This window comes from Sarcophilus harrisii, chromosome 5, assembly GCF_902635505.1.
Source record: "Sarcophilus harrisii chromosome 5, mSarHar1.11, whole genome shotgun sequence".
NCBI classification, from domain to species: Eukaryota; Metazoa; Chordata; class Mammalia; order Dasyuromorphia; family Dasyuridae; genus Sarcophilus; species Sarcophilus harrisii.
Genome location: NC_045430.1, coordinates 121,326,290 through 121,346,184, shown reverse-complemented (window position 1 = coordinate 121,346,184; position 19,895 = coordinate 121,326,290). Strand labels below are relative to the sequence as shown.

The 19,895-nt window shown below is 31.8% G+C and overlaps 1 protein-coding gene across 1 annotated transcript in view; it reads left to right on the top strand.

Moving 5' to 3' along the window:
• The window catches only part of ITPR2 (inositol 1,4,5-trisphosphate receptor type 2), a 503,649-nt gene that overhangs the window by 357,874 nt on the left and 125,880 nt on the right, over positions 1-19,895 (top strand). Inside the window, exons 44-45 of the mRNA XM_031938487.1 lie at positions 6,387-6,482; positions 8,649-8,768. Coding sequence (XP_031794347.1) covers positions 6,387-6,482; positions 8,649-8,768 — 216 coding nt within the window. The remainder of the gene's footprint in view (positions 1-6,386; positions 6,483-8,648; positions 8,769-19,895) is intronic.

Here is a 19,895-nt window from a genome sequence, read left to right as displayed (position 1 = left end):
TTAGAATTATGCAAAAAAGGGGGCTAAACTGTTCATATCTTGGGATCTAGAGATTGCACTCTTGTTTTATACTTTCAGGAGGTGAAATATAAAAATGTATTTCCTATGTTATCATTGATATCAAATATAATGGAACTTTTTGTTACAGCAAAGAATGGGAAGCAAAATGCATATTCATCTATTAGGAAATAGCTAAATAAGTTGGGACATATGAGTATAATGCAATATTATACAGTGCTATAAGAATACTAAATATAACGACTATGGAGAAAATTGGAAGAATTATAGGAACTGATGAAGGGAGAAGGATAATAGAATTAGAAAAATGATATATACAATATAATTATATAAATGAAAAAAAAGTTGAATACTATAATTATAATTATCATGCTTGCCCCTAGATAAGAGAGGAATAAATGTTATCTCTCTTTTTTGTTGGAAAGGTAAGGAGGCTTTGGGGACAAAATGTTGCTTATGCTATTAGATGTAATGACTATGTTAAATGATTCTAATTAACTTTTTTCATTGTTGTTATAGGGAAAGTTTCACTGGTAGTGGGAGTGGGTGGGTGGGTAAGTATATACAGAAATGACTGATGTTAAAATAAAAGTCTGGAATAAAGCTTGTAAAAATTGTGTTAGATTTTTCAAATGTGTGTTGCAAAAAAAGTCATTTTTTTATTATTATTATAGCTTTTTATTTACAAAACATAATGCATGGATAATTTTTCATCATTGACTCTCACAAAACTTTCCATTCCAACTTTTCCCCTCCTTCTCCCCATACCCTCCCCTAGATGACTGGCAGTCCAATACATGTTAAATATGTTAAAGTATATGTTAAATACAATATATGTATACATATCTATACAGTTATCTTGCTGCACAGGAAAAATCAGAAAAAGTCAAGTATTGATGCATTTTCAGTTATAAGGTTAATGGAAGCAATCTAAGTACAATAAGTAAGCTGTTTTTGAATGGTGTTTTGTTAATGTTTGTTTTAGAAGTTACTCTGTACTTCTCTACTCCCCCTGCTTTTATTTTCTTAACTTAATTAAGTAGAGAAGACCAAGGTATCCCAACATTACTGATCCTTTAAATTTTTCACTCTTAAGTCTAGTATCAACTATATTATCATTAATTAGAATGTATAAAAGTACTTTGTTTTAGTTTTATCACTCTCTAATTCCTTTCAAGTTGCTGTCTTTCATTTTAGATCACATTTTCCTCAAATTTTATTCATAATTTTATACATTGATCAATGATGTCTTTAAAGACATTAAAACCAACAGTAGGATCCATTATGAGCAAATGACATTTTTTCTTTATTCAATTGTTGAAAATATGTGAATGAATATGCACAAGAAGCCATATACTCACATTTAGGAATTTATATTTTAGATAAAGTAAATTCCCAAATGTCAAACAATATAGAATCTTTTCTATATAAAACTTTGCTAACCTTTAAGTAGGAAACTTTTCCATATAATAAAAGTGATGAATTTAAAATAAGGTATACATACTTTAGGGCAGCCATGTCTGGAGTCAGATGGAAGATATCTTTTTTAGTTCAAATTTGATTTTTGTATATTTATTTTATATATTTATTAGATATGGAACCCTGGGCAAATCACTTAACCCTTTTTGCCTCTGTTTCCTCATCTGTAAAATAAGCTGGAAAAAGGAATGGCACACTATTGCCAAGAAAACTCCAAATGGGGTCATAAAGAATCAGATACAACTGAAGATGTCTGAATAACTTAAAATGAATGAATAACAACAAAAAGCACACTTTTGTGATTTAACTAGAGGAGCATGATTTGAGGGTGCATGATTGAAAGAGCACCAAAGAAGCCAGGGTTTGAATATAATTTCCTCTACATGATAAAAATCATGTAGAGGACCACCAACATATTCTTATTTTGAAAAGTCCCTTCATCTTTCTTCTCCATCTGTAAAACTGGAGAATTTTAACAAACCTTTAAACTCTATTAACTGCTCATTCTCAGTAATAAAGCATATTTATTGTGTAAGAAATAATTAATTTGAAGTTAGAAGATTTAGATTTGAATCCAAGTCTAATAGTGCTACCTACTAGACTTTGAGAAAGGTATCTAGCCTTTCTTAGTCTTCATTTCCTCTTGTGACAAATGAGGGGTTAAGATTAGATGTTCTTTCCAACTTTAATTCATTAATTCTATGATTAAGGAATAGGCTGAAGTTAATTCATTGAAAGATTGAACTCATATCCTTGACTATAATTTAATTAATTGGTAGCTTCTACCTATGTAACATGCAACTCAACTTAGATTCTCAGGAGAAGTTTTACATTTCACTTTAAAGTGTATTAAGAAAACATAGACATTGGTTTTATACTTCCTCATATTGTATATTTCAACAACACCATGCCTTTAAATATTTTAGTTATCATGTAACAGAGAAAACACTAAATAATATTTCAGTACTTCGTAGAGTGTTGCTTGCATTAATAAATCACTAATATTGATCATATCCCTTCCATGCTTTAATAAAAAAATTTTAGGAGGTATTGTGACTGAAAAAATTTATAATCTGTTGGTCTGCCTTCTTAAAGTAAACCTCTTTTAATTTTATAGTTAGTCCTCAGACTACATACATAATATATGTAATCTATAATTGGGGTGACATTCCAAATATTGACAGTTTGTATTTCATTAGTAAAACTTTTCATAAATAAAAATTACTTTCATATTATGATGATATCTTGAAGAAGAATTTTTGTGAAATACTGACAAAATATATCAGTATAAAATGACATATAGGAGTAACTATATCAAAAAATCAGTTCAGGTACAATTTTTCAGGAAAATACATATTATGTAAAATAAACTTACAGTAAAAAGTTTTTAGAATCAATTTATAATTTATAAAATATGATTTTCCACATAGAGTAAATACTTTTAAAAATAGTTTTTAAAGGTTATTTATACATATTATATTTACTGAGATATGGACTTGTGAGGCAAGAAATGTTTAATACTTGATTTATATTTTTATATTTATAAATGTTTAGCATTTCATAGGCAATCATATTAAAATACTCTAAAGTAGTAGCAATACCATATGTTAGCATGACCCCCCCACCCACATTTTGCCTCATAATATTTATTTCTGAGATTTTTCATCCTTAGATAGCTTAATGTATAATTATTTTTTATAATTGTGTTATAAGCTCAAATTTATTTAAATATAGATGTTTTATTCCTGGAGTTGGGAATGCTTGGTTTAAAATCCTTCCTCTAATAATTACCAACAATAAGCCTAGACAAGTCACTTAGTATCATGTACCTCAAATAACAATTTATAATGGCCTTGGTGGAAAGCTCCCACTCTTTGGACAAAAATCACAGGTCCTATGTATATTTGTGTAATATTTAAAAGTTGATATTTGAAATAATTTTCAGAAAACTTCACAATAATATTCCATATTATTCTTTTTATGGTCTGTATTTTGTTTGTTAGCATTCATAATTATATGGTTTGATTTATTATCATGAAATTAATAATAACAATAATACCTCACTTTCATCCTGCAGTTTATAAAGTATTTTCTTCATAAAAATCTTTGAGGTAAATAGTACGTGTCATTATTCATGTTTTATAGTCAGGAACTAAAAATTCAGAAAAGAAGATAAACTGCTCTTTCTGGAATCCAAGGTAGCAACACAGATGACAGAGCATAAGTGTTCTGATTTTGAATGTTGTACTTTTCCCTCTCCATCTTTTTTATGGAGGACAGATGACTTCAGTCCTTTCCATGCCACAACTGACACCTTTAGACGCTGACCTTCATGCCATTGGTCACAAGGAATATGCATAGATCATTATCCTTACTTACAGAAATGACTCAAACACATGAACTCTTCCTCATAGATTATTATTCTTACTTTTATTTTCATTGACATTGTATGATCTTGCATAAGGCAATTGGTCCAAACTTAAACACAGAAATGATCTGAATGAATGCAATTTATTAAAAATAAAAGTTTTAAGTAAAAAGGCTTTTTCTATTTCAGGGATGTAGAGGTGGGTAACATAAGATAAATTTGCACAGTAAAAATGGACTGGAAAGTTTTTTTCCACCTTTAAAATCACCTTTAGTGATTTATAGAAACAGTTTAAAGACAATTTACACATATTTCTTTAAGTTTCCAATCAAGATTGTGCATGGGTTGGAATGTTTATATCAATTATGAAATTTTTATAGGATTGTTTTACTCACCTTGTTTTTATTTGCAATTTTAATATAGTATAAAATAGTTCATATTATTGAAAAAGTGACTTCTTCATTAGTTTTTTGTGTATTTGATGGGAAATGTCCCAAATGGCATTTAAGGTGTTACAATATCAGTCCATACTTTCCTTGTAGCCCTGTTTTCTTCTGCTGTTGAAAAAAAGGCTATCAACTGGTAAGGGAATATAATGTTTAATTTATCCACCCAGAGGCACTATGTGTATATCATCAGTTAAATTTTATCAGAAAATATCTTAGTATGTGCATGTGCAAGTTTTACCAAAGAATGCTTTTCTCTCACTGCTCACCAGAGGGTGCTGCTTGCAAGTCATAGATTATGCCTTCCCATATGGATACAGCTCTGTCAGTTTAATTGCCTTTGCTAGCTGGATTTAAAATGTAGTTTAGGAAAAAAGGAACGAAATGTTATTCTGAAATATGAGAATTAAAAACTATTTCTGTATGACTTTCTTATTTGTTGCTCCCTATCCCTTGGTAAGGCTCTTGCCTTATCCTTGGGAAATGTCTTACTCTGCATTGACCAGTTTCATTCATAAGACATAGGTGATTGACTTCTTAGCGGCTACATGGTTTATTAAAGAACACAGCAAAGGAAACAAATTTAAAGGAATTTTTGCATAACAAAACTGAAGAAATTTCTTTGCCTCCTCACTTCCTTCTTCTCTCCTGTTTCTCCTGGGTGATTAAAGGTTTAGGAGGAATGGCTCTTTTACTATGCTGTAGCAACAACTCTACAAACAATCAGAAAAGAGGAAAAGCCTCAGGTAGTTTGGTTTGGTCTTTCAGCTGATATCACTATCAGCTAAGATTTTAGCTGCTGACAGTCTGTTTTCTTCTGTAACACTGAGAACAGTGGCCTGTCTGGTCGTAGAAATGTTGGGTTCTATACTGCCTCACAGATCTCACAGCTTTCCAGGATCTGTTCCATCTTGTCTTTTGATATTTCCTACTTGGGATATGGCCACAGTAGAAATCACAATAAGCACTAAACAGTGAATACAAAGTGACCATCCATGACTAGCCGGCAGTATGGGAAAAAAAAAAAAAAAAAAAAAAAGGATACAAGATGGGAAGAAAAAAGGAAATTTGGGGATTTAGGGAAATGTATGTTAACACATTTTTGTTATTTTCCTTAATTTCCTAGTGATTTATTTCTCTCAGTTAGTTTCCAGAGAACTATGATTACCTGCTACATTCTGAAATTTCCAAATAGTATGTTTGATTCATAAGGCACCATAAACAAATATGTAAAAAAAAGAAATGTAAGTGCTATTTCAATGTTTATTAGGTAAACTCATTGCCTGTTTTTAACTAAAGTTTCAAAATTATTTAATATCTGTGGTAACTGCTGAAGACAACCATGTTAACAATAGTGATTTATTTTATTTTCTACTCCATCAATTCAGGAATTAGAAGACTAATGAATATATTATATGCACATATATGCACACACATGTATCTATCTATATATAATTATGGCTAACTTTTAAAAAAGTTTTAAAAAGGCCACTTTATATATCTTTTCCATAAAACACTTTATAATTACCTATTAATTTTGTCATAATAAAAAGGAGTCACAAATGCTACTACTTAGAAAATAGCATTATAAAAGAAAAAGAATTTCACGTGTATGCTTTATACAAAGCCATTATACAATCACATTTTTCAATATTTAAAATATCCTTTATAATATATCCCAGTTTATCACTTTTACTTTGTATTGTCACTAATATGAAAATTGATATTTAAAAATGCAAGTAAGATAAAAGAAATGTGCAGTTTAACATTCAGAAAAAAAATATTGTTCTCTATAATCTCAATGAAAACAATTTCAGAGAATCATTAAACCTTCAAATATATATATATATATATATATATATATATATATATATATATATATATATATATATTGCTGAGGCAGTTGGGGTTAAGTGACTTGCTCAGGGTCACACAGCTAGGAAGTGTTAAGTGTCTGTAACCACATTTGAACTCGGGTCTCCTGACTTCAGGGCTGGTACTCTATCCACTGCACCAACTAGCTGCCCTACCTTCAAATAGTTTTAAAATTGTTTTCACTTGTTCTGTATCTCTAGAACAATGCTTCTAAACTTTTGCTGGCAATTATGGAAAGCAGACATGACAGTGAGAATGCTGAGAGGATTCTTTTTAACATGAGACCAAAGGAATTGGTAAGAAAACTTTTGAATATCCATTTTAATCTTAATTGGGGTAAAAGGAATGGTTTTAAAAACCAACGGAAGGTTTTGGAAGGACTATTTACTCAATTTAATGGTGCTGTCCAATTCAATGCTATATTATGTCTGAAGTGTACTAATTTGTGCAAAACATTTTTTAAGCATTCATGATTTCAGCCTTTATATCTTCATTATTTTTATTAATCATATGTGCCTTTTTATATAGTTTTCTAGCTAAATTATCATATGCTACTTACTTGTCTTCTGGTTCTTTTTTGTCAGAAAAAAAGTTGTTACCTGAATTTGATATTAGCAGGGTTTTTGAGAATATCAGAAATATTTGTACTCTCAAATATATTGCATTTGTATAGTTTTTGTTAAAAAAAATAAAAAGAAGATCCAGTTAAACTATAAGACAAATTGAAGTGTGCATCATTAGAGCAACCTAGTTCTTAAAACTAATTCCAGCCTATCACAAATCCTGACATGGATACAAAATGATTGTCTTTGTCATTAGAACATCAAAGTGAATACAGGGAAACTTATAACTACCCACAGGAATTTGTGAAAAATTTTTCCTAAGGCATGGAAGAGTTGCAGTGTGTTATTGGGGAACTGAAGATATCTATACTGATGAAATGATAATTCTCTGAAAAGGTATTAGAGTTGTTTTTGTACAAATCATACTTTTCTACTAGATTATATATCAAGATTATATATCAAGAAGTATTTCTTGATGGCAAATTGCCCTATTTAATCTTTATTGTATTTCAGTTTCTAGAACAATGGTTTTGCACATTGTTGGTACTTAAATATTTGTTATGTGGGACTCAATTATTGAGAGGTATCCTAGAATAGTCATGCAGGTCAAATGACCTATTTATTATTCTTTGGCTTTTTACTGCTGGAAGAAAATCTTTCCTCTGACTTGCTAAAAGAGAATATTTCTTTCTGATATATTAAATGGACTTCTGATATATTAGGAATAAATATCATTATAAATCATTAGAATTTAGTGACACTAAGTATATTAAGTCTCCAGGCTAAGTCTGGAATCAGGAAGACCTGAGTTTAAACCTGTCTTCACATACTTACTATAATTGTGTAACCTTGGCTAAGTCATTTAATTTTTGCCATAACGATAACATAACCTATCTTGCTGAGTTGTTACGAGAATCAAATGATAAAATATTTGTAAAAAGTACTTAGCACAGTGTTTCCCACATAGTGTGATATATAGTTATTTATTCTCTTCTCTTTTCCTCTAACACATTTGCTCTTATTTATAGTCAACTAGAACCTTCCTGTAATAGGACTAGATATGAGCAATAGCTATACTGTTTCCTTATAGGTTAAAAATGGTTTTTAGTATTTGAAGTGGGCAGAGTTGTGACTTGTTTCTGCATCATTAATGAAGTCAAGTCAACAAACATTTATTAAACATTTACTTTGTGCTAGGAACTTTACTAATGTCTGAGAATATATTATCAGGATAAAGATGATTCCTGTTCTCAAGGAACTTACATTCTAATGGTAGAAGGAAATTTAAAAAAAAGAAAGCTGAAAGGAGAAGGGAAAGAAGAAGCACTCTTCCTCTATAATGTGAAGATATGGTAAAGAAAATCCATTTGGAGTAGAATTTGGAGAAAATTGAAAACAATGTTTTCCTTAAAAAAAGAGGCTCTAGGAGGAAATAGTCAATCAGACAAAGAAGTTACTAGAACTGAGTTTACTTCCAATGTAAGAAATCCTGAGGTGAAGTGAACTTCAGGATGAACTTTCTAGGATGAGGAGGCTTCTCTGACATATTAGAGAAAGTCCAGAGTCAAGAATGGAGCCTGGAGAGGACCAGTAGTTAGGTTCAAAATTCTCTTTATTTGTGTTTTGGTTTTGTTGTTTTGGAATTTTTCCTATTATTAAACCCAAAGTCAGAACAAATTTTTAAATGTTCAAGAAACAAAGTTCAACGAAAGATATATCGATTATTTAAACAAAAATTATCTCAATGGTAATTTTTTATATTAGATTTAAAAAATTTTTTTGAACCTCAAGAAACTTTCTGAATTTAAATTTGGATCATTCCTTGCAAGCGATTTAAAATAAATTTTATTTTATATTACTTTCCAGTATATTTATTAACAAGATTGATTTCCTTGAAAGGTGGATGTCATGAAGAATGCCTATAATCAGGGTGTAGAATGTGACCATGAAGATGATCATGGAGATGATGGCATTTCACCAAAAGATGTTGGACATAATATCTATATTCTGGCCCATCAGGTAATTCTTCTTTCCTTTGGTTTCTTAGATAATCAATACAATAGTCAGTCGAAGACAAATGTATTCAAGAGATGCTGCAAAGGTAAAAATGACATGGAATAGCAATAGAGTGGATTTGGAGGATGAGAGAGAGCAAAAAGTCAAGGGTGACACCTTAGTTGGGAAGCTGAGGGACCAGGAAATTAGCATTGCCCTCTAAGTAAAAGGGAAAGTGGTGGGAAGATAAAAATAAGCTTTGGACATATTGTGTTTAAATATGTTTCCTAGGTATCTAATTTGAGATATCTGAAAGGCAGCTGGAGATGCGAGATTGTAGGTCAGCAGAGAGGTTAGGGTAGGATTGGTAGATTTAAGAATCAATGGGATAGAAAAAGTAATTAAGTTCATGGAAGCTGATTAGCTCATCAAGTGAAGTAGTGACGAGGGAGAAGAGAAGAGGTCCTGTGACAAAACCTTGTGGGATACCTGTGGTTAAGAGATTGTGATCTATGTTAAGATTCAACAAAGAATATTAAGAGGGAACAGTCAGGTAGACAGGAGAACCAGGAAAGAGTGCTTCCTTGAAAACCTAGAGAGCATCAAGGAGAAGAGAGTAGTCAACAATGTCAAAGGTTCAAGAGGAGAGATCAAAGAGAATGAAGATTGAGAAAAGGACAGTGGATTTGGCAACTAAGAAATCATTGGTAATTTTGGAGAGAACAGTTTTGGTAGATCAATGAGATCAGAAGCTGATTCCAAAGCTTTATGAAGAGAGTAAAGAAAGAGAAAATGGAAGAATCTATGTAGATGACCTTTTCAAGTTTAGCCATAAATGGCAGAGACATAAAGGATGAAAGTTATCAGGTGTAGAAGGATCAAGTGAGAGTTTTGTTGAGAATAAAAGAGACATGAGTATGTAAATAAGCAAAATAAGTAGAATAAATCAATCAGTAGTCAGAGACAGATTAAAAAGAATAGAAAATAGGGGACAGAAGGGACAATCTGTTGGAAGAGACATGATGGAATGTGATTATTTGAGCAGGTAGAGGGATTAGCCTTGGTAAGATAAGGTCACCTGCATCATGTGAAATAAGGATGAAGGAAGAGATATATGAGGAAGAAGAATATTATAATAAATGGCCTCAATTTTTTTCTTGTAAAATATGAGAAATTTCTCAGCTGAGAGTGTGAAGAAAAGGAAAGCCACAAGAGGATTGAGGAGGAATGAAAACATTTGGAAGAACCACTGGAAACAGTGAAATAGGTAATTGATAAGAGAGGTATAGAAGGATTATCTAGCAGAAGTTAGACCCTACTCATCGTTGTATAACATAAATTTGTAATAGACCTAATAAGAATAATTGCTTTGTTTATTCCATGTTCTCAGCAGCATGTGTGTAGGAGCAAATATGAGGAGTTGGCAAAAATGATCTAAGGTTGAGGATTGGCAGAACTGGTGAATTGATAATTATATGTTCTCTTTTTGTGATTTACTTTACAATGCTCAAGCTCTCTGGCCTTTGTTATTGAATAAATGACATAAGTTCTTTGAAGAACTAACTATTCAATGATGACTAGAATAATGTCTTATCTGACTTTGCTTATGGCAGTTCTGTGTACATGAAGGAAACTTAATAACTATTTGTTACATTGAATTCCTAAATTTAAAATGCATTTTATATGGGATTCTGTGGAATTTTCTTTTCATGGAAATTTGTCACTTTTAGCATATAGAAATAGATTATTGGGCTGGATGCTATTTTGACATGATTTTTAAAACTTCTCTTTATTGGATAGAGCAGAAATGAACTGGCCAGGATATTACATTTGATTTCTTGAGAGGTAAATCGTTGTCGCCTATTTCTTTTATTGTTTTTGTTGTCTAAATGCTTCTTTAACTCCACCCGAATAGAAGCAATGAATGTGGTTTTATGCTTTATTAAATGGTTTGAATTTACCAGGGATAGAAATGTTAATACAGATGAGGAGAAGCTTCATTGTTTATAAAGTATGCATTAAACCTTTTGCCTCCTAGCTTGCAACTGACCATGTAGCTCTGTTGGCTTTGCACAGTTCACTAATTCCAAAATCTAGACTCAATTTCCTCTCTTTAAGAAATAATGAACTTTTGTGCAGATGGTTTATTTTGGTGTCCTGAGGCTTTCGATTTTTGTTGTTACTTTTTAAATGACATTGAGAGAGTTCTGCATTTTTCCACCACTACATCTTTTTCTACCCTTCCTGTGAGTGATCTTACCAGAAACAAATAATGATTCTGGTAAGTGTCTAGTTTGATGTGCCTAAAGTATAAGTGAGCCACAAAGAAAGTTTTAAAGCCCTCTGCAGCCCTCCCCTCCCTCCCACCGTTGCAATGTGAGACAACGAAATTCCTTAAGATACAGGATGTTGTATCTTCTTTATTTGCTTCCCCCCCCCCCCCTTATTGGCTTCTTTCTTTCCTTCTTACTTCTGCTTCATCAATTCAGTTTTTTCTCTATCTCTTCTCTTTCATCTCTACTCTTGTTTTCTCTTCAATAAAGATATTTTTTCTCTTAATCTGGCAGAGAATACCTTTTATATTTAGGGTGTTCAATATATATGAAGTAGTTTTGTTCTTCTGATTTTTAAACTCATTGCCATACTTTTTATGGGAAACATCTTCAGAACAATCAAGGACATTTTTTGTGGAAGCTCTGAAAGGAGAACAGATAAGACTTTCATATATGTTATTATATTGGAGATCATGCAGTGACATATTTGTTATTATTAGTAGTAATAATGTTTGGAAAGTGCTCATAAATAATTATATGCTATTTAAGCCCTACAACAGCTCTATAAGAAGGACACTACGAACATTTTTCTTCAGTTTTCAGCTAAAAAAACTGAGGTTAAATTATTTGCCCATGGTCATATAGCTAATAAGTATTGCTGATAAAGATCCGAATCCATATTTTTTTGATTCAAAATCTACCACATCCTTGTGCACAAGATTTTTCAAAATCTCTTTTGTTTTGATTTAACACATAAAAAGAGACACCAGTTACATACACAGCAAGAGAAAGAGAGGTCTCTTTGAAACCATAAATCTCTAATATAATTTTCTTCAAAACAGTATATAATAAATTCAATATATTACTTTCAAAAATTTTTCTGTTTATCTATGCTTCTTTCTGAACTGATCTTTTTGTATGTTTAAAAATATAAAAATGTCCCTCTTTTTTCCTTCACTATTTCCTGTAATCAAAATCCTAGAGAAAGAGGAAAAGCAAATCTTTGCAACAAATAAGTAATGTCAGGTATAACATATTCAGAATGGCTTCTTCTCTTCCCACCCCCATCCCAAATGTCTCTTTTTGCACTGTTTGCCTATCTTCTCTTTGTCAGGAAGTTGGTAATATGTTTCAGGATAGAATCTCCTCTGGAGATATGGTTGATCATTGATCAGAGTTCTTAATTCTTTCAGTCTTTATGAACATGTATAATCTGTTCTATTGGTTCTACTCATTTCCCTCTGATTCAGTTAATTCTATTCAGTATTCTCTGAAATAGTCTTTTTTCCTTATTTCTTATGAATAACAATGCTCTTTTATTTTCATATACCATTATTTGTTCACCCATTTCATAATTTTGTAAGGAGCAATCCAAAGGAAGGAAAGATATATAATATCTTTATATAAAATCTAATATGTGCCAGATACTATGTTAAATGATTTTTAAAGTAAGTATCTCATTTAACCTTTACAACAACTCTGAAAGTTAGGTTCCATTATTATCCCCTTTTTACAATTGAGGAAACTGAGGCAAACAGAGATTAAATGATTTGCCTAAGATTACAGAACTAATAAGTGTCTGAGGCTGGATTTGAATTCAGGTCGTCTTAACTCCAGGCCCAGAATTCTATCCACTGTATCACTTAATACTTAATTATTGAATTACTTAAGAATACTTAAGAAACTTTCTTAGGCTATTGTGCCTTGCTTTTCTTTTTTCTTCATTTGTTTTATCTTTCACTTTATTTTTCCCCCAAACATTTGTAGTTTCTGTGGAAAGGCTAGTTTCTCCCTTAAATCTCTGCTTATTGAGTAATTAATGTGATTTAGTAAAACATAGATATTATGCCTTTTTTAGTTTAGAGCTATTTTTTGAGTCAAATTAATTCATTGTATTTTTGAAAATAAGCTTAAGGTAATTTATTTTTATAGCATAGTCATTTCTAGTCATAATCTCCTTTCTCATAATAAAAAATTGAAATAAAAATATACAAAAATTTTTTATTACTGACTTCTGACAATCTATACCAATTTCTGCCGTAGTAATCTTTTCCTTCCATAATGCTTGTGTGACAATCTGCATGTGCTCAATGGGGTGTACTTTTTTCCTGTTTTTGATCCCGTTAGAGTTTATGTCCAGTAGTATGATTATTATGTCAAAGGGTATAGATAGGTTAGTCAGTTTTTGTGAAGGCATATAATTATGAATATCTACATCAAAAAGTTGAACTATTTACCTCTGCATTAACTAAATATTTAGATGTTTTCTTCCTCCAGTATTGAAAGGTGCCATTTTAAAAATCAATTTTGTCATTTTGAAAATGTGGAGTGAAACTGCAAAACTTCTCTTCATTTTCACCTGTCTGCCCTTCATTTTCCTTCCTAGCCCCTGCCGTAGGCTGTTTAACTCCCTTCTTTGTATTGTTTTCCTATATTAGATTGTAAACTTATTGAGGGCAAAAAATGTGGGGTTTTTTTGTATTTGTATCCCTCTCAGTGTTTAGCATAGTAGCCATATAAAAGGTGTTTAATAAATGTTTATTGATGGATTGATAGAACCCAGAAAACAAAGGTATAATAGAAGACAAGGTAATAGAATACTCTGCCTATGATTTATGATTCTTGGTATGCTAGTTCCAAAAACAATGTGCTGAATATAGCTCTAAGATCTGAAAAGTTGTTATAGTCTGTGTTTTTTTTTTCAGTATAAGCAGTAATGAAGATACTTTATTACTTTTTTTTGCAACCCATGTAGCAAAGTAATCATAACTCAGTTAAAATCATTCACAGATAATTATAAACCCATCTTGTTGCTTTTCCAAATGAAGTAAATGAAGCAGTACTGATTACAGCATATTAGCACAATAGAATCACTAAAGAAGAAAAGCAGCATATGTTTCAAATGAAAATATTTTCAATAGTTTGAGATCAGTACCTTAGTGTATTAAGATTGCTAGGTGATGAAGTTGATAGAATTCTGGGCTCATCTTCCTAGGTTCAAATCTGACCTCAGAAAACTTGCTAGTGGTGTGATGCTGGGCAAATCATTTAACCATGTTTGCTCATTTTCCTCATCTGTAAAATGAACTAGAGAAGGAAGTGGCAAACCACTCCGGTATCTTTACCAAGAAAACCCCTAATGGGGTGATAAAGAACCGGAGATGACTGAAAACTATGAATGATAACTGAACAACAGCTTTAATATTTTATTCCAACATAAATGGAAAAACTAAATGTTCATTTACTATGATTCATAGCCATCCCTTTAAAATAAATATGACACGATCATATTTCAGAAAAAGAAAGTTCTTTTCAAAAAATCATAGAACCTATGAAGTTTTTTTAATAACAAAGTTCCACAAATAGAGCTGCTATTAGTTTCACTGTTACTGTTCTCCCATTTTTTTCTCTTTTGAGAAAGCTTTATTGGCAGTGTCAGAAAGTAGAGACATAGGACTGTCTAAAGCTACCAACTTTCCAAATGGAGGACCCTGGGCCTAGAGTTAAGTTTGCAAAAGAAACAAAGAGAAAACAAAGAAGACACCATTCTGAAATGAAGACAAAGTAAGTACTATGTCACTGAGAAATATACATATCTACAGTCTAACAGATGTGAGAGATGTCTCATTATAAAAAAGTCATCATTATTCCTGAACTTTGTTTCTTACACAAAAAAAATCAAAATTAAAATTAGAAGCTCTATTTTCAGGTCTTTGAAACCTGACTTCTTACTCCATTACTTAATGGAAATAAGGAAGGGAGAAAGATGGAGGGAAAGACTTAATAAGTACCTGTTTTGTACAGGGTACTATACTAAATGCTTTTACAAATATTTTTTCCTTTGATTTTCACAACAACCCTGAGAGATGGGTGTTATTATATTCTTCGCCCACCAGTTGAGGAAACTGAGGCAAATAAAAGTTAAATGATTTGCCCAGAGTTACACAAGTAGTATCAGAAGCCAGTTTTGAACTCATATCTTCTGGATTCTAGGCCTGGATCTTGTACCATCTAGCTGATGATAATGGAATTGTGTGGTATTTCGTGCATAAAGAATACCATATGAACACAAAGGAGAAGAAAGATCATTTTGGCCAAGAAAGATCATTCATGAAGAGAAACTTCATGAAGAATGAAGAACAATAGCATATTGCTAAAGGAATCATAGCATATTAAAGGAGGGAGAAGGAATGATATATAAGAGGAATAAATTTGTTGGAGAACAATAGTATGAGAAAAAGGTATGAAAATAAGAAGCATGGCATATGGAAAATAATTTGAGAGTAGAGGGACAAATTTAAATAACATAACTATATTTCTCTCATAAATTGTTTTAGTAGAGAAATTTCCTTCTCAATTATCGAGATCATATTTATGACATATGCATTAATTGCTTTTTGAACTTTGTTCTCTTTTGGATCTGTTGTACTGAATATGTCTCAAGAACATCTAATTCAAAATGTCCAATAGGCAATTAGTGATGTGGGACTGAAGATCAAGGAAGTAACTGGAACTGGACATAGAGATCTGTGTTTCACTTTCATAAAGAATATAATTAAGTCTATTGAAACTGATGAAGTCAGCAAGAGACTATAGGATGAGAATGGAAAAGCATCCAGAATAGGTCCTAATCATGGATGATGAGCCCACAATGGTGACTAATACAGGCAGGAGAAGAATCAGAAGAGAACAGGGACATGAAAACCCAGAGTGTAGAGACAATAGAAGGAAGGTTTGTCAACAGTATCTAAACAGCAATTACATTGAAAACTATAAAGACTGGTGGGGAAAATATCATATTTTTCAGTTAATAGATCCTTGGTAACTTTTTTATGAGGCATTTCAGTTGAGTAATGAGGTCAGAAGGTCAAAGAAAATAATGGCACTTTGAAGAGGCAAGCATTTTCATTTTGTATATGAGTCTTGAATTCAGGAATTTTAAATGAACTCCCTAAACTTTTACTTCTGTTTCTTGGTATTATTCATTTTAAAAATCCTTCATATCTCTCCTTGCTGTTCTCTGGATTTATGCATTCATTTGGGTATATCTTTCTCTTTCCTTTTCCTTCTTTTTTCAGCTATTTGTAAAGTTTCATCAGATAGCCATTTTACTTTCTTGCTTTTTTCTTTGGGATGATTTTTGTTGCTGCCTCTTGTACAACATTGAAAACTTCTGTTCACAGTTCTTCAGGCTCTATCTACCACATTTAATCCCTAAAATTTATTCATCACTTCTACTTCCTATTCAAAAGGAAAGTTAATTTGGTCAAACCAAGGTTATCTGATGTTTCTCTCTATTTTCTTCAATTTAAGTCTGAATTTGCAATCAGAAGTTCATGATTTAAGTCATACTTCTTGTTTTAACTGATTGTATAGTGCTTCTTCACCTTTCATCACAAAGAATATTTTTAAGTTGATTTTTATATTGACAATGTGGTGATGTCCATGTACAGAGTTGCCTTTTAACTTGTTGAAAAAGAGATTTGCCTATCACCAGTGAGTTATCTTAACACAAGTTGATTAGTTTGTCCTGCTTCATTTTGTACTCTAAGACCAAACTGATTTGTTATTTCAATTATCTCTTGATTTCCTACTTTAGCATTTCAATCTCTTAGGATGAATGTGACTTTTTTTTTTTTTTTTTTTTTTTTTTTTTTTTTTGGTGGAATAGAGTGTTACTTCTAGATGTTGTAAGTATTCATAAGATCGAGCAACTCCTTTGACATCAGTGATTGAAGCACAGAATTGTTTTACTGTGATGTTGAAAAGTTTGCCTTGGATTCCAAGAGATATCATTCTGTCATTTTTGAGATTATACTTTAGTACTGCTTTTCTCACACTTTTAAGTGCCAGACACTATGCTAAGTCAAATCTAGCAACTCCAAGAATCACAATTGTAAGAATGAGTTGTATGACTCAGAAATTTGTAGCTGAAAGGAACCACAAAGTTTATGTTTATATATATAACTTTACCCCTTCTTTTTACATGTTTGTCATGGTTCAAAGACTTCACATAAGGAACTCTTGAACTCACATGAACTAGGTTCCATACTGGATGATTGACCTTAAAAAGTTACATTCTCCTTGGTCATGTTGACTTTAACTCCAGAATAAAATTCTAGGGAATTTCTAAAAGAAAGTTTAGGTAAGGCTTATGTTTTTGGTCTTCTCAAATGTTAATAGGATTCTCATATTCTGTATACTTCTCCTTTTCTTGGAAACTAAAAATTCTTTATGGGACTGATAATTTGATAGTTAAAATTTACCTTAGGCCTGAGTTGTCAGAATAACTCACAGCAGTTATCATGGAGGGTTATAAAGTCTAGAACTCTTGGCCAATAATGGTGCATATTCTCTATTCTCCTCTGAAAAGTCTGCTATTTGGGAAATCTTTTCCCTTTATTTGGTGAGGACTTGAATCAGGACCTCTCAAATTAATTACTCAAGTAAAAGAAGTAAACCCTCCCCCCAAGACTAGAAATATCCATTTCTTAGGATGACCAGGAATTGAGCAGTACTCAGAAAAGGAAATAAAAATATTAAATAAGGCAGCTAGAACTGGAAGTTTTAAAGATTATAGTCTCTTAGAGACTATCTTTTCATATTTTCCTCTTAAAGACTACAGGTATGTTATTCCCTGTCCCTTCCTTAGTCATTGGACATCTTCAAGGCAAACCTTATCATTAGAGATCATTTAGGCTTTCCCTCTGTCTTATCAATGAAATGCTAGGATGCATGGGTCCTCCTTATCAACTCTATGGAATTCTATTAGAAATGCTCTTTTACACAAAGTTGTACCTCCCTGCATCAAGTTGATTTGAGGACTTATCATTTGAACATGGTTTCTCTCTATCACCCTGCTACATATAGATGCAAGAACTAAAGCCCCCAAAGGTTACAGTACTTATCTCAGGACACCCAGGTAGGAAGTGGCAGAGACAATTCAAACCCTGATCTTTTCACTTAAAATCTGGCATACTTTGTTTATTACCGTTGATGGATATGATGAAATGCCCAAATGTATGGCATCAGTAATAAGGGTAGCAGATGATAGGAACATTACTGTTATCTGGAAATATTGGAAAAAAGTGTTATGGAGAATGTTTACCTAAGATGGCCTTTGCAGGATCAGTAAGATCTAAATAAGCAGGGAGGGAGGAAAGGTAGGACATAGTCTCTTTGTTCCTCTACCTTTTCAGAGAAACTGTTCAGATAATAAATCTTTCATCTCTTCTGTCCTTACTATCAGCTTTTGGAGGCATTGTATTTGAAGGCAGAGAAACTGGATTCAAATCTTGAATGTGATACTTACTACTTGAATGCCTTAGGCAAATCACTTAATTTTTATAGACATTAATCAGTTCTCTAAAATCAGGGATTTGGTTTAGATAACTTCTGAGGTCCCTTCCAGTTCAAAATTTACCCAACACCTAGTACAATACTTAACATATACTATATTATTGATAATTGTTTGATAAGATATTTTGAATTCCAATGTATTATTATTTCACAGCATTTTTCTAGATGGATCCTTTGTGCTTATTCAATGTGTCTCAAGAATTTTGGAAAATCCTGTATTACACTTTTGAATATAATGGTTATTTATATATGTGTCTGGCCTTCTTTATATAAGATTGTAATGTCCTTTAGAATGGGCTCCTTTTCAAATTTATTTTCATGTCCTCAAAAACTTAACTCATAGCTAAGACATAAGCATGTGCTAAATAAATGATATTTCAATTGAATTTCATTAGAAAGAACAACATAAAAAAAATCAAGGAAGAAGGAATTATCAATATTAATTGAAAGGACAGTGAGTTACCATGCCCATAGGGTATCTTTTGGATAGCATTTTGGACATGTATTCGGTTGAATCATTGATTTATATGAATTCTAGAAGACAACTTGGTAGATTAATTATAGAATTTTGCTCATGTAAAGATTAATTTGTTTTTAATCCTTGATATATTATTAACTATAAAGTGATGAAAGAAAAATTGGTAAGCACAGTAACACTAACAGCACAGTAGCCAACCGAAAATGCAGTTAACATTCTAACCTTCTCTCTACCCTTGCCTAAGCATTAATGATACAGGTTTTACAATTACAAGTGGTAGCACAAATAATCTAGCCCAAACCTAACATTTGAAGAGGAAGTGACTCACAAAGTTTTACAGAGATAAAATGATTTATTCAGTACCATATTGGTAGTACTTTTACAAGCTGTGATTGAAACCAAGGTATTTTCACATCAGTGCTTTTCATTATGTATACTATTGTAAAGTTTGAAGCATCATTTTATAATTGTCTTTTTACTCATTTGAAATCTTGGTAATAATTAAGAAATGAAATAACCAGGCATTTGATAATTAAAGTAAAAGAAAAGCGTTAGAAGGAAAAAAAGTATAGAATGTCTATGACAAAACACCTAAGGCTCCCTAGGACTACATTTTGTGTATGTGTCTACCTGGAATGCTTATTGAATTACTTGTTTTTCCAGCTCAAGTCTAAATGAGGAAAGGTCAACCATATAACTGACACTTTATCTTGTAGACACAGTAGACACAGAGTATAAACATATGATTTGTAGTGGGTTGGCAGGACACAAGGATCCAACTAATACTTTTTTTAGTCAATAGATCTGGGGTAGAGTATTAAGGTGATGGATGAAAATAGTCTCTCCTGATTTAATGGCTAGAAAAAGAATACAGGCACTTATGGTGGATGTGAATAAGGCACAAGATAAGATTGCTTTGTTTTTTTTTTTGCCCTCAGAATGTTGACCTTAACACTGTTTCAGTTCAATTTAGCAAACATGAATTAAGCACTACTATGTGTAAAACATGAGTTTCAGAATTATTTAAGAGAAGTAAGACAA